Consider the following 14,151-nt stretch of genomic DNA (forward strand, 5'->3'; position numbering starts at 1 on the left):
GCTAACTCTCTGTGTTGCGCAATTTTAGAGAATTGCTATCTATTCCCGATAATAAATAAATGACAAGGTTAAGTAACGTAAATCTTTATTAATAAATACAATCTTCTTAGAAAGGGTTCCGATCAGTTCACAGATTGATAACAGCACAGCGGTTTCAAAAACTAAATAAACATAATGTTAGTGTATGTAGCAAATTTGAGCAATAACTTTGCTATATTAGCAATGTTTGCAGTTAAGCAATACATGCTTAACCCAACGCAGGGTTAGACTCGTGTATTAGTAATGATGGCTAACCTAAGATTAGACTTCACTTATTGTGTATCAATAAAAGCAATAAATGTGCTTTTCGCTTAGCTTCTCAGCAATATAAGTGAAAAGTATCTCTTTAGGACTCTGTAGACTATTTGTATTCAGTCTAGATAAATGTTAGGGAATTCTAATTCATGACAATCACCCTATTATCCCATGAACTATCAGTCATGGACTTAATTGCTATTAAATAGCAATAATTGTGTGTTATCCAATTACACACTAAATCAGCAATTAAACTTAGTTTATGGCAATAAGTTTGCTTTTACTTTATTGGAGCAATAATCTTGCCCAATAAAACGGTTAATAGGAACTAGTCCAAACTGAGCAATTTAACTCTATTTTGCTTCTATTAAAGCAATCAGTTGCATTAAATGCATTACTTGGCAGAGAATAAAAAGTTTATCCTTACTTGTTTCGCTGATCGGGGTTGAACAGAGCTAGGGTAGATCCAGCAGGGTCTTGAGCAATAAGTTTGCTTAAGGAGAGCAATAAGTTTGCTTAAGGATACTGCTGAACCGATATAAACCACAATGCACGCTCACGTGCACGCTCACGGTTGCTCAGATCCGCCGATTTCACAAACTAAATCCAACTGGTAGTGAGACCAGATGGCCAAGAGTACTGCACAGAATTTAGTGCAAACTGGTTTAAAGTTGTAAACAAACAGTAAATAAACAAACAGAATATATAAAAAATATTGAGAATATTATTATTCAGAACCAAATCACGAATTTAATCAAGCTATTTATGGGATTGCTCTAACCTTACAAATTCGCTAAGGGACTGTTCTCAATTTACAAACCGTGTTCCAACAACATTTAACAAATTATTGAGAACCATTAAATAAATTACACAACACTCTGCTACATTTTATTTTGAAATTAATTCATATGCATCTAGATTAAAACGTTTTATCAAATTATGAAGAAAAATTATTTAACCTATCAAACAATGATCTTTTGTATAATTGTAAATCCTACACTGCATAATTTAGAACAAAATATACTTTTTGTATTATAAGGAATAGGGCTGAGCCTCAATTAACTGATATAAATCGAATCTTATTTATATTACATTTTCATTCATAAAAGGAATTGAGTTTTTGCCACAACTTCAGATTTTCTAATCCCTATATCTAGCAACTAGATGTCGTAGACTTTAGATATTTCAAACTATAAATTCTGTTAGATCAAATAATCTAGGTTTGTGGCAACTACTTAATTGCTTCTTGATTATTGTTAGAATTTGACTTGTTACATTCAAAAAAATCTTCAATCAGAATCAGAAATGTTTACATTTCTAAAAAGTTTTCTAAAAGAGTCATTTAAGATTTTTTCTTCGACAAATCCGAAGAAGCCATGAGCAGACAACCAGTTGAAAATTGTTTAAAAAGGTAAAAATGGTTAAACAAAAATATGAATCGATAAAATTTATTAATTAAAATAAAACTATTTTATTTGAAAAAAGATATTGTTTTCTTCTAAAAAATGTGAGGATGACAGAAGAGGGGCCCAGGTTGCAAACCTAAACAAAACAATTGGAAAAAATCAAAAGAGAAAGAAATGTTATAAAAAGAAACGTGGACCAGAAATTGACAATATTTCCTTTCTTGTTTTGGTAACAAGTAAATGCTTGGAGGTGCATGGCATTACATATTCATTGCTCAATTTTTCAAAGCCAGCTTTTTCTTTACAGTTTCAAGATGATAGTGAGAATAATGAGATTGATAGATCAACAAAAAGGGGGGGAAACGCCTACCCCCCCCCCTCCCAGTAATTTTAGCGTTAAATTGTTTCTTACTTGTTAAAAGAAAGCTTAGCCGAAGGAATAAAAAGATCATCCCTTGCACTGCTGTGGAACTCTTTTACACCAGCTGGTTTTGTGAACATGTCTCTTGGAGCTTTGTGTACTGTATACATATCTCTAGAAGTAGGTTCTTCTCTGTACATAATAATATCTTGAATTGATGTGGGTGCTGCGTACTTTTTGGTATGTTCTTTGGAGGGTTTGTACATGTTTTCTTCTGGTAAGGGTTGTACTGTGAACATGTTATTTTCTACTGAGGGTTGTACTCTGTATATGTTCTCTTCTGTTGAGGGTTGTACTGTGTGCATGTTCTCTTCTACTGAGGATTGTACTGTGTACATGTTCTCTTCTACTGAGGGTTGTAGTTTGTACATGGCGCCTACTGCAGTACTGTGCGTATTGTCTCTGACTGGTGGCAACACCTTGAACCTATCTTTCTGATCTAAACTAAAATCAGAAAATTTAAAATTCTGTAAATTCTGTAAATTCTGTAAATAAATAAATAAATTATGTATTCATTTCAAGAGATAAAGAATAAATTTAGTAATGGCCGAAAACAGGGAGAATTATGAAAATGATCTTAGCTAATGCTTTATTTCTTGCCTTGTCTTTGAAATTTGATATCGGTAAATCTATTTTCTTTATAACAACATCAAATACACATTGATGAAATGTCGTCTTTCTATTCCAGGGTTTTATGGGTCTCATATTGTAAAAGAAACTCAAAAGCCATTTAGTCGTATTTAAAAGATTCATCATATGACTCCCTTAGCTTAAACAAATAATATTTTTTTTTGTCTCACCCTTCATCGAGGAACTGTGAAGGCACAGAATGGAATTCATTTCTGGAATCATCTGAGAAAAAAATAATAAAACTTATAGAGGCTGGACTCCGTTATGATTGATGTTCAACGCCATAAAATACACAGATTACTGTATTTTGCTTTCGCTTACAGATATTGTTGAACAATAATTCTCTAAAACTGCTATAGAGAGACAAATATAAAGAGGAAGAACAAAGATTACATTCATTCAACGGTTTTCTGTTTTTTATTGTACTAAAACCACTAAAATATCTTTGTGAAAACGTACAAATGTACAAATGTACCTGTAAAATCTACTGAGTAAGGAGAATGATAGAAATCCTTCGATCTAAAAGTATTTTAACAATTCTAAATACATAAAGTATAAATAAAACGAAAAATCTCATGTGTTTGAAATTAATTGTAAATGCAGTTTGACAGTTTAATGAAGACCAGCTTGTGATATTGAATATGTATGAATTATGTATGACAATAGTCGGACATACTAAAACCTTTTTTAAAATACCATTTATACTTATTTGATATTGTTCTTGAAAAGTGTCACGTTTTTAGGGAAACACTTTATTTCTAGCTTTCTGAGTATTTATTTATTGTTAAAGGTTTCCTAATTTTTTGTAAAAATTTGGCTCTTCTTTGTTTTTTCATTGATTTCATCTTGGTGTACTGGGGGAACTGAAGAAGCATTTGACTTGGTCGGAAGTCCTCTTCGTTGGAACTCAATGTCGTCTGCCAGGGAGGTCGTCTAGGGTAGATCTATAATATTTAAACATCATTGTAAACTCTAAGCAACGAACGTGACGTCTCTTGACATTTGTGGAAGGGGGGAGAATATTGTTACTCCCCCTCCCTTTCTGAAATTTTGAAACCATTACGAAAAAGTATTAATTAGACTTTGGTGTTTTACAACTTTCTTTTGTCATAGATGTGGCAAGGGGGGGGCTATGCAGCTCAACACCCGGCAACCCCCCCCCGCCCCTAGAAAGCAAAAAGTTTAAGCCCTCCTTGACAATTTCCTGACTACGCTCCTGGATATTGCACTGGAATTTTAGTTTGATTTGAAGACAATTGTTGAATTAATTTATGAAACCAAAAAGATAAGAAGAAATTTGCATTTATCCAGAAAACCTTACTCAAATTTTATTAAATGCATTGTTGCTAATTAAAATAAAACTATTTTATTTGAAAAAAGATATTGTTTTCTTCTAAACAATGTGAGGATGACAGAAGAGGGGCCCAGGTTGCAAACCTAAACAAAACAATTGGAAAAAATCAAAAGAGAAAGAAATGTTATAAAAAGAAACGTGGACCAGAAATTGACAATATTTCCTTTCTTGTTTTGGTAACAAGTAAATGCTTGGAGGTGCATGGCATTACATATTCATTGCTCAATTTTTCAAAGCCAGCTTTTTCTTTACAGTTTCAAGATGATAGTGAGAATAATGAGATTGNCATTATCATCATCATTACCAGTAATATTATTGTTATCATTATCATCATTATTATTTGTAGCTATCATTATTATTATCATTATCATTATCATTAACATTTTCATTTTGATTATCAATATCATTATCATTATTGTTCTCATTATCGTTTATTTTTATCATTTTTATTATTCTTATTGTTTTCATTATCGTTATTATTATCTTATAATTATAATTATCATTATTATTCATTATCATTTTCATTTTTATCTTTATTATTGTTATCATATTTATTATTATTATTATCATTATTACATTAAGAGGAGGTGATGGGTTCTCTGGTTGAAAATATGGTGGAAATTTGAAGAGCCAGGGATTACTGATTACATGTCTTTTATCACAAGATACTAACATTACTCTGACATGTACAAGAAATATATGCTACAGTGTGCTGAACACGTTCACATTGACCAAAGTTCATTTCTTTCAATGTTCTAACCTTGGATGTTTTAAAACTTAACTCCTTTTTTTGACTAGCTTTTGATGAAATCCTTAATTGCTACGGGTTGTAAAATAAAAGCTTGAGGAGTTACAAGGTCTCAAAGTTGTGCCAGTAATTCTAGAATTGTAAAAAAGTATGGTTGTCAGGGATCTAGAGAAATATTTTATTTTGATATTGATAACTCTAACTCTTGTAATCTCAAGTATCTATTTATTTTTATATTGATAACTCTAACTCTTGTAATCTCAAGTATCTATTTATTTTGATATTGATAACTCTAACTCTTGTAATCTCATGTATCTATTTATTTTGATAATTATAACTCTAACTCTTGTAATCTCATGTATCTATTTATTTTGTTCAATGCTTTTAGATATTCTCAGGGGAAATATTTAAATTATTTCAAAAAGCATTTTCTTCAATTTTCTTGTTATGAATATTTCATTAAACTAAAAGTAATTTAGAGCAAACTTTTAATGTAAATTTGTATAATTGCTTGCTTAAAATCTGCTTTTACATGCTCAAAGAGCTACCGAAAATTCTCCAAAATGTAGGGACTGAATATTTGCAAGCAACTATTACTTTTCAACTTGATGTCGTTGACTTTGATATTTCAACCTATGTATTCTGCTAGATCTAATAAGCTAAAGTTTGAAATACTAGCCTTAGAGGGCGCTTCGTGCCCATCTTCTAAATTAATTGTGGACATGTTCTCTTTGTGTACATCGTAAAACAAAACAAAAATAATTCGTGGATTTTCACAAAAAATTTCGTGGATTTTCAAAATTTTCAAAAATATAACGAAGGTCGAATTTTGATGGAGACAATTATTTGAAATTTTGATCATTCATAAACCTTCCCTGTGGTCCCTAGATGTCCCACAAAAAATTTGGGCCCGATCGGTTCAGCCGTTTTGACGTTTATTGGATACAAACAAACAAAAGACGCCCAAACAGACAAGCCAAATTTATATATAGATAATAAATATCATCATGATGTTAAGAAAAAGATGTTTATAGAATATTAGAGTTTGAGACCAGTGTTCATTCATAAGAAAACACTGCTACTGCTGCAGTTATACTTTTATTATTAACATTTTATGTTAGTGTTCCTATTGATCTCGTTTATATCAGCTGATTGAAGTTTCATAATCTCAGGGGCGGGGGTACCTAAGTATATTTATTATAAAGGCTGTTAGGCATTTTCCCAAAGGCAATTTCCTAAGGGTGACTTTTCAAGTGATAATTTCCCAAGTGGCAACTTTCCAAAGGTTAGGTTATGTCTTCATAGGCGCCGCAGGCCGAGTTCTGCGGCTAGGGTTGGGAAGAGGATCTAGTGCTGCGGTTAGAATGGGCTAAGGGCTGAGCGCTTCGGATAGGGCGACTTAGGAAGTTGCCGATTGGGAAATTCTACAATTGGGAAGTTGCCACTTGGAAAAAAGGATCTATGAAGTCACAAAATGCTTTAATTGTCAAATTGTTGATCAGAAAAGGTAAAAAGGCAAAAATAAATTTAGACAAAATTCTGTTTAAAGTTCTGGATTGTTTTTATTCAACAAAAACTACTTTTTTTATTTAAATCAGAATCTCAGCGAGTTTCAAATAAAAGAAACAATCTATATTCAAATATTACAGGTCTATTATCTTTGACCATGAATATCTTAAAATTTACAAATATGTATTTACACAATATCTTACCTAGTACTGCTGCAGTGTGAGTTATTATGCAAGTTAAAATACATTCTAATATTTTCATCTGAAAATAAAAAAAATTTCAATAATTCGAAAAAAATCAGAACATTTTTTACAAAATCTAAACAAATTTAAATTTAGAAAACTTGAAAATATTTACTTGAAAGATTCTTGAAAGATTGTTATGAAAATCTCGAAACAAAAGTGCGATATGTAGAAAACCATTTTTTTCCTCTTACAAATATTGACTACATTTACAGACATATTGGATAGAAATTTACATTGTACTAAGTTGTGAAGGAATTAACTTTATGCCATAAACTAAAACTTTCTAATCCCTTTATCTTTGCATCCTGATGGTGTTGACCTTTGGTATTTCAAACTTAGATTATTTGATCTTACAGAATATATAGTTTGTAATATCTTAACTATCGGGTTGCAAAGATAAAGGGATTAAAAAATGGGAGTTTGTGGCAAATACTTAATTCCTTGATAAATTAGAGTTAAGTATGTTAATATTGCCAATTCGACTATTAGAGTTAAGTTAATTCGACTATTAGAGTTAAGTTTTTCGACTATTTCTCACTGTTTATCAAATCCAACCTTTGATCCCTTTGAATTAATATATATATGGGTTTATTGATTATAAATCCAACCTTTGATCCCTTTAAATTAATATATATATGGGTTTACTGATTATAAATCCATTTTATTTTAACGTTCACTCAATTTAAGTTTATGTACTCTGTGTAAACGTTGCAAAAAAATCATTTAACTTATCATATGTTGTGATAATTAGTTTTGAATTTTCAAAGTTGTATTGATTGCAAATTGAAAGAAAAGAGATAAATCACATTTGGTATAATTGTTAAAAAATTTATGGTGTTGAAAATTGAAATTCTATCTCGGCTCTGCGAATATATTTTCATTATATGAAAACGAACAAAGACAAAATACCAGCTTAAAATACCAGCTCAAAACACCAGCTCAAAATACCAGCTTAAAATACAAACCCACAGCACAGACGTGTAGAAGCAACAAAACGTATGATATAAGAAATATAAGATCTAAGCATGAAATCTGTTGTTCTTTGATATTAAACTAAGTCTCCACAAAGCAAATGATATGTATCCTATTGCAATAGCATTAAAGTTCAACTTTGTGAGCTTTTATTTCAAAATCTTTTGTTTAGCTTGATCTAATTAAACTGGTCTAGCTCTAATTGCGCTCTATGTTAGCTTGATCTAATTAAACAATAGTCTCTTATTGCGCTCTATGAATGATAATATTTTCTAAGACTATTCTATTAAATATACCATATCTTTAAATATACCATATCTTTAAATATACCATATCTTTAAATATACCATATCTTTAAATATACCATATCTTTAAATAAACCATATCTTTAAATATACCATATCTTTAAATAAACCATATCTTTAAATATACCATGTCTTTAAATAATATACCATATCTTTAAATAAACCATATCTTTAAATATACCATATCTTTAAATATATACCATATCTTTAAATATACCATATCTTTAAATATACCATATCTTTAAATATACCATATCTTTAAATATACTGTATCTTTCGAGAATAAAATCAATTAAATGATAAAAAAGTGCAATAGTAGTGAAGAGGTCGAAAAGGGAGTTTTCACTTTTAAATTCTTAACTTGTGTAGATTATTTACAATAAACTAAACTTTAACGTCCATTTTCTACATAGAAATCTAATTTTTGAATACAAATTTAAAACACTATATTTGCATCTTTTATAAAAATTTATTTTTTTCGTAGGTTTCTTTTGAGTTTAGAAATTTTAACAATTATAAGTATTGATAAAGTTGTCCAGAGTCCGGATTTTATTAATTTGAGCCGCGTCTCAAATCCGCCAAAAACCGGTTTCAATTTAGCGCCGGCTTAAATCTTGAAACATTAAATAGAATTTTAAGTGGAACCAACCAAATTTAGGCCGCGTTTTAAATTGAAACCGCGGCTAAAATTCTTTAAATTCGGCCTCTGGATGAACTTATTTATGCTGAATGTAATAAGCCCACTTTTCTCTAATCCCCAAGTGTAATTAAAAAGTCTAACTTTGTAGTTTTCGATGCCTATTTCACAACTGTTCCCTGTATTTAATCAAGAATTAGGCAGATGTTGTCGTTTTTCTAGCTTCAAAACGGTTTAATTCTAACAATTTCCTCCATGGTTTCTGTAGTGATGAAATCAACTTTTGAAGGGATCCGCAAAATGAAAATTATTAATTTTAAGTTAAAAAAGCAAAGGAAAGCTTTCTCATTGTTAATTAAGATTATGGTACTGTTGTTATAAGGCATGAGTACTTATTAAATAGTGGTCACTTAGAATAACGTTTACAGTCCATTGAACTATGTTGAGGTCTGCTGAACTCACTAATCTGTTTGGTGTTAACTCTATCAAGATCTACACTCAACTGTCGTGTATAAGAAACTGTTTGATGTTAACTCCACTAAGATTTACACCCAACTGACATGTATAAGAAACTGTTTGATGTTAACTCCACTAAGATTTACACCCAACTGTCATGTATAAGAAACTGTTTGATGTTAACTTCACTAAGATTTACACCCAACTGTCGTGTATAAGAAACTGTTTGATGTTAACTCCACTAAGATCTACACCCAACTGTCGTGTACCGCAACTAAGAAATCTATACAACTGGGTACCCGGTATATACAATTGTGCCAGTTTTACAATCGTAAATCTTGCAGTATTAGTTTTTTTAGAGAGCGTTTTACGCAAATGCGCGTACTAAAAAGCTGTGTGTCTTAAACTTTCATTCAATTCATTTTAGAAAAAATTGCTTTTTATCGAACGGAAAGAGCAAAATATTTTAAATAAACATATTTAATGCATTTCAGTTTTCAGTTTTCAATCGTATGTAATGAAAATCTTTTCATTTTTTAACACGTTCCGGTAAATTAAAAGATCTGTTCGTTTTTTTAAAATATGCAAATTGGGTGTAACTTTGGGAAATAAATAAATAGTTTAACATAAAGTTCCTTGCTAACATAATAAAAAGAATTTCATTATCACTTGTTAGCAAGGAATTGGGATTTACTATTTGCAGTATGATAGAAGATTTTTTTTAGAAAAAAATGCGTAAACAACATTTGTCACCAATAAAAATGGTAATATTCAAAAACAGAAAAATTACACGTTATTTTTATTTTTTTTTGTAAATATAATTTACAATGTATGCAGTACGTTCAGTTTTGAATAGGGTAAGTGTCGATATTAGGATTTCCAGCGAAAAGGGTAAATTTTGCATTATTTCGCATTTCGTACGCTCGAGAAAAATGCGAAAATTTTCGCTTTTTTCTCGAAAGTTCGCTTTATCTGTTTTGCAAAAAAAGGTGAAATTTTCGCAAAAAAGAAATGCGAAAATTTCGCAAAAATATGCGAAAATATCGCGAAAAACGAACATTTTTCTGTGAAAAATGCGAAAATTTTGAAATAAGACGAGTACACAATTAAGTGTTTCATTATTTTGGCACGACGGGCTATAAAGTTTTTGGAAGGTTCTCGGCTTTTTAGATTATATTTTGTCCCCCGCTAAAACTCGGGACAAAATAAAATCTAAAAAGGCTTGAACCTTCTCGATAAAGAAAAAAATTTCTGTCTAATTTCTGCCAATCTACAAAAAGAGGGTCACTTGACGTTGCGACTACATGTAAACTTCTTATCAATAATTGGTGTAATAATAATGATAATTTGAAATATATGAAGAGTTCAGGATTCTGAATGGTAGGACTGCAGTGGTAAGAATATATTAATACTAATATCTTCACAATACTACAGAGAGTAGAGAGTATATAAATCATATATTTAGGAGACCTTGTGTTTATAACAGCTTATATATGACAGATACATGTACATATATACATTTACTTCTTATTTAGTTATTCATCTTAACAAACTTTCTATGGTTATGATTATGAAACTATGGTAGCACGAGTGCACTAAACTATCTTTTATTTTATGTGTGTAAATCTCGGGTGGAGAGAGTATGGTTTGTACACATTTTAATATGACATGATAGAACTGCTCGGAGATTGTAAACAAAGTTCAAATTTTCATGGGAAATGGATGAAATTTCTGAAACCATTGTTTAATATGAAATGTATTTCAGGAATTGAGTATTTTTTACAAACTCAAATCTTCTTATCCCTATATCTTTTCAACTGTATGTCGTATCCCTTAATTATTTCAAGCTTAGACTATTTTAATTATATCTAACAGAATTCATAGTTTGAAATATCTAGAGTCTACGACATTCGGTTGCAAAGATAGAACATATGAATTTGTGGCAAAGACACAATAAACCAGTTTCTAAGTAGTCCTGATAAATCACAGATAAAAACCTATCACCTTATTTCTGTTAATTTCATCTTTACTTATCTACCCACCTCTTACCATACCTCCCGTTAGTCCCTAACAAGAGGTATATAATTTGCGATATACAGAGAGTTTTTTGCGCAAAAATTTGCTTTTTTGTGTTCTTAGTGCAAGTGAAATGTGTGCACAATCCCTTTGTTTTAATCCTATTATTGAATGGCATGCTCGACTGTCTGAGAAGATACATCGCAAAACGTGAGAGAATGAGAGGATTGAAGAAGGATTGAAGAAGGATTGAAGGGTGGGATTGCAGAGAGGGATTGTGGCAATTAGAAACTTTAAGCCGGAACTCGTGAATACAAAAATACATTGCTCTGTACCAGTAGTTAGTAAACTTTAAGCAATTCTACCGTAGTTTGATAGATAGATAGATAGATAGATAGATAGATAGATAGATAGATAGATAGATAGATAGATAGATAGATAGATAGATAGATAGATAGATAAATAGATAGAACCTACAGAATCCTGAACAGAAGGAAAATAAAATAAAAGAGAGAAACGATGACAAGAAGGAGAATCAAATCAGAATTTGTCTGTATCGACTGTACACAATTTATAAGATTAAAAATTAAAAAATAATAAATTGTTTTTAAAAAAATATTGTAAAAATTTAGAACCATATTAAAATCTTAATGACAACCTATTAAATTTTAGTTTTAAAAGTTAATAATTCTTGAATATTTTGATAAAAGTGTTCAAAATATGTTCAAGATTTGGACAACAATGTTTAATATTCAAGCAAAGTTGATGAATTGATGAAGGGGGATGGGGGGGGGGGCAGGCGGTACTAAAGCGGGAAGATACTGGCTCTGGTGTGTGAAGAGATATGAATTTTGATTAAATTGTAGAATGTAGAGGTCTAAATGGTAGATATGAAAATTTATTACTTCAGGAAAAAGATTCATTTAAAACATCTTTATGCTAAACATCTAGACAGCAAGACAGATAGACAGATGTCTAAGTTTGACAACTATACAGCTAGGCAGCTGGACAGGTAGACAGATGGACAGATGGACAGTAAGAAACGTCAGAGAAAAATTCTGAGAAAGAGCTATATCTAGCTAGCTAACCCTATGTAGACAACTTAAGCAAGTAGATATACAGATGAAGTCAGCTTAAAATCAGCTAGACCAGATATCTAGACAGCTAGCTAGCCATCTAGAAAGTTTAACAGCCGCAAAGCTGGGATATCAAGACAGCTAAATATCTAAACATATAGAGGAAACGACATCTGGACAGCAAAACATCTATATATAACAAGACAGCTTGACAGCTGAGGAGTAAGACAGCTAAACAAGTAGATATCTAAACGAAAAGAAAACAAGACAGTTTGACAGCTGAATAGTTGGAAATCAAGACAGCTAGACAGCTAAACAACCAGACAGCTAGACATCTTTATATAATAATCAGCATGTTGCTCTGTATTGTATACACTGTATAATGTATATAACCCAATCAGACCTGATCATTATACCAAGGTTATCTTTCAACAATAATAAGGAGAAACACAACTCAAACCAAAGAATACAACGCATTTACAATTTAAAATGTAAAAGAGGTATTTATGTTCATTAGCAATAGATAGGTACCAATATCAATGTTTCAGTTTAGTGAAATGTTATAAAACTGTTACCTGGCAAATCGAAAAATCTCTTATGTTTACTTGCAGAGTAAACATTTATTTGGTAAAATTGGTTTAAATTTTGGTTTCAAGAATTTAAAGTTTTATTTAGTCTTCTGGTCGGAAATACTTGTTTACATAAACCAAAGAACATGGAGATTTTAACAATATGAATATATGTAGCTCATCTCTGTGTGAAAAGTAGTAATCTCTGTTTGTTTCTTTGTTTGTCAAAGGTCTTCGACATTGGATTGCAAAGATATAGGGAAGAGAAAATCAGAGTTTGTGTCAAAGTCTCTGTTCTTCAAGAGATAATCTATATATTAGAACAAGACATTCGAATATATATATATATATATATGTTGTCTATAGCCGGCCAAACGGCTGGACCGATTGGGCTGATTTTTTTTCTGGAGGCTCATGGGTGGCCAAGGGGTGTTAAAGGATAACAAACTCGAATTTCTTTTCTTCAAAATTTTTTTCTTCAATTTTTTGTCCCCGGGCAACGCCGGTCCTTCAGCTAGTATTGAATAATTGATCGATTGTAGACACTGCACAGTGTACACACTAGATGCGTGAACGGGATATTTAACTGAATAAAGTCCATACAATTCTCTCTCTGAAGTGTTATTTTTTATCACCTTAGAGTCCCAGCTACATATGTTGCATAATATGATGAATATTGAAGATGATTACTGATCACTTAATGATCCTGTATACATTCAATATAATGCTTTAATTAATCATTATCTTATGTAGATACACATATTATTCACACTTTCAACATAAGACAAAATAAGATAAGATGAAATAAGATAATATGAGATAAGATAAGAAAAGATAAGATAAAATAAGATAAGATAAGATAAGATAAGATAAGATAAGATAAGATAAGATAAGATAAGAATAATGTATAATTTAAGGAATCTTTAGATGACATAAAAATAATGTAATAGGCCAGGTCACTCAGAAACCAAAAATCTGAATAATGAAACAAATTGTTATGGGATATGAATTGGGCCTGAGGAATGGCAGCTCTCAGGGTTTCGGAAATGCTCCCAGGGTTTTTGAGTAAAATGTGAAAATTCATTCGACCTTTTATATAAAGTTATTTCTTTAATTTAGGTGTCAAATTAAAACAGATATGATTACCATGAATCAAGGTTTAGAGACCGGAAACTCTTTAAAGGAGTATTTGGCAAAATTATTAAATACTTTTGCGTCAAAGTGCATATTCTATAGTTGAGAGCGTGAAGAAAAAGGATGACTCATAATTGTAACTTGATTTAGGAATTTAGAATTATGATCTGTACGTTTTTAACTTAGTTTCACTTAAAACCCGGATACGTATATTTCAGCTCTATTTTCATCATTTTCATCATAAATAAAAATAAATTGGCAAAAAATTCAATGATCATTTTTTTAAACATTACAAGACATAATTTAGATTCTACGGTCGGTACTTTCCTAATATTCGAAATGGAATTTTAATCATGATATTTAAACGTTTACAGATAAG

At 30.8% G+C, this 14,151-nt stretch overlaps 1 protein-coding gene and 1 long non-coding RNA gene across 2 annotated transcripts; both read right to left on the reverse strand.

Annotated features, from left to right (window-relative positions):
- Window positions 1-68: 68 nt before the first annotated feature.
- LOC111695531 (uncharacterized) lies at window positions 69-1,166 on the reverse strand. The gene is made up of 2 exons (XR_002763891.1): window positions 722-1,166; window positions 69-161 (listed from the first exon to the last, which is right to left on the reverse strand). It is a non-coding gene; the product is annotated as an uncharacterized LOC111695531 (long non-coding RNA).
- A 560-nt stretch (window positions 1,167-1,726) lies between these two features.
- On the reverse strand, window positions 1,727-3,691 carry LOC111695451 (uncharacterized). Its single transcript, XM_023464787.1, has 5 exons — window positions 3,547-3,691; window positions 3,227-3,270; window positions 2,922-2,973; window positions 2,113-2,565; window positions 1,727-1,836 (listed from the first exon to the last, which is right to left on the reverse strand). The coding sequence occupies exons 1-5, from the start codon at window positions 3,624-3,626 to the stop codon at window positions 1,761-1,763; spliced, it is 705 nt and encodes a 234-aa protein (XP_023320555.1). The 5' UTR covers window positions 3,627-3,691; the 3' UTR covers window positions 1,727-1,760.
- Window positions 3,692-14,151: the final 10,460 nt, after the last annotated feature.

The sequence above is a fragment of the Eurytemora carolleeae genome, unplaced genomic scaffold (genome assembly GCF_000591075.1).
Source record: "Eurytemora carolleeae unplaced genomic scaffold, Eaff_2.0 scaffold43, whole genome shotgun sequence".
NCBI classification, from domain to species: domain Eukaryota; kingdom Metazoa; phylum Arthropoda; class Copepoda; order Calanoida; family Temoridae; genus Eurytemora; species Eurytemora carolleeae.

Bases quoted from the DNA above. Each gene is read 5' to 3' on its own strand.
- LOC111695451 (XM_023464787.1), bottom strand. From the start codon at position 3,626: ATGCTTCTTCAGTTCCCCCAGTACACCAAGATGAAATCAATGAAAAAA. The intron at 3,271-3,546 runs GAAACCTTTAAC...AAATACTTTTAG, and splicing joins AAATTTTTACAAAAAATTAG to ATCGAAGGATTTCTATCATT. The intron at 2,974-3,226 runs GTACATTTGTAC...TTTTTTTCTCAG, and splicing joins TTACTCAGTAGATTTTACAG to ATGATTCCAGAAATGAATTC.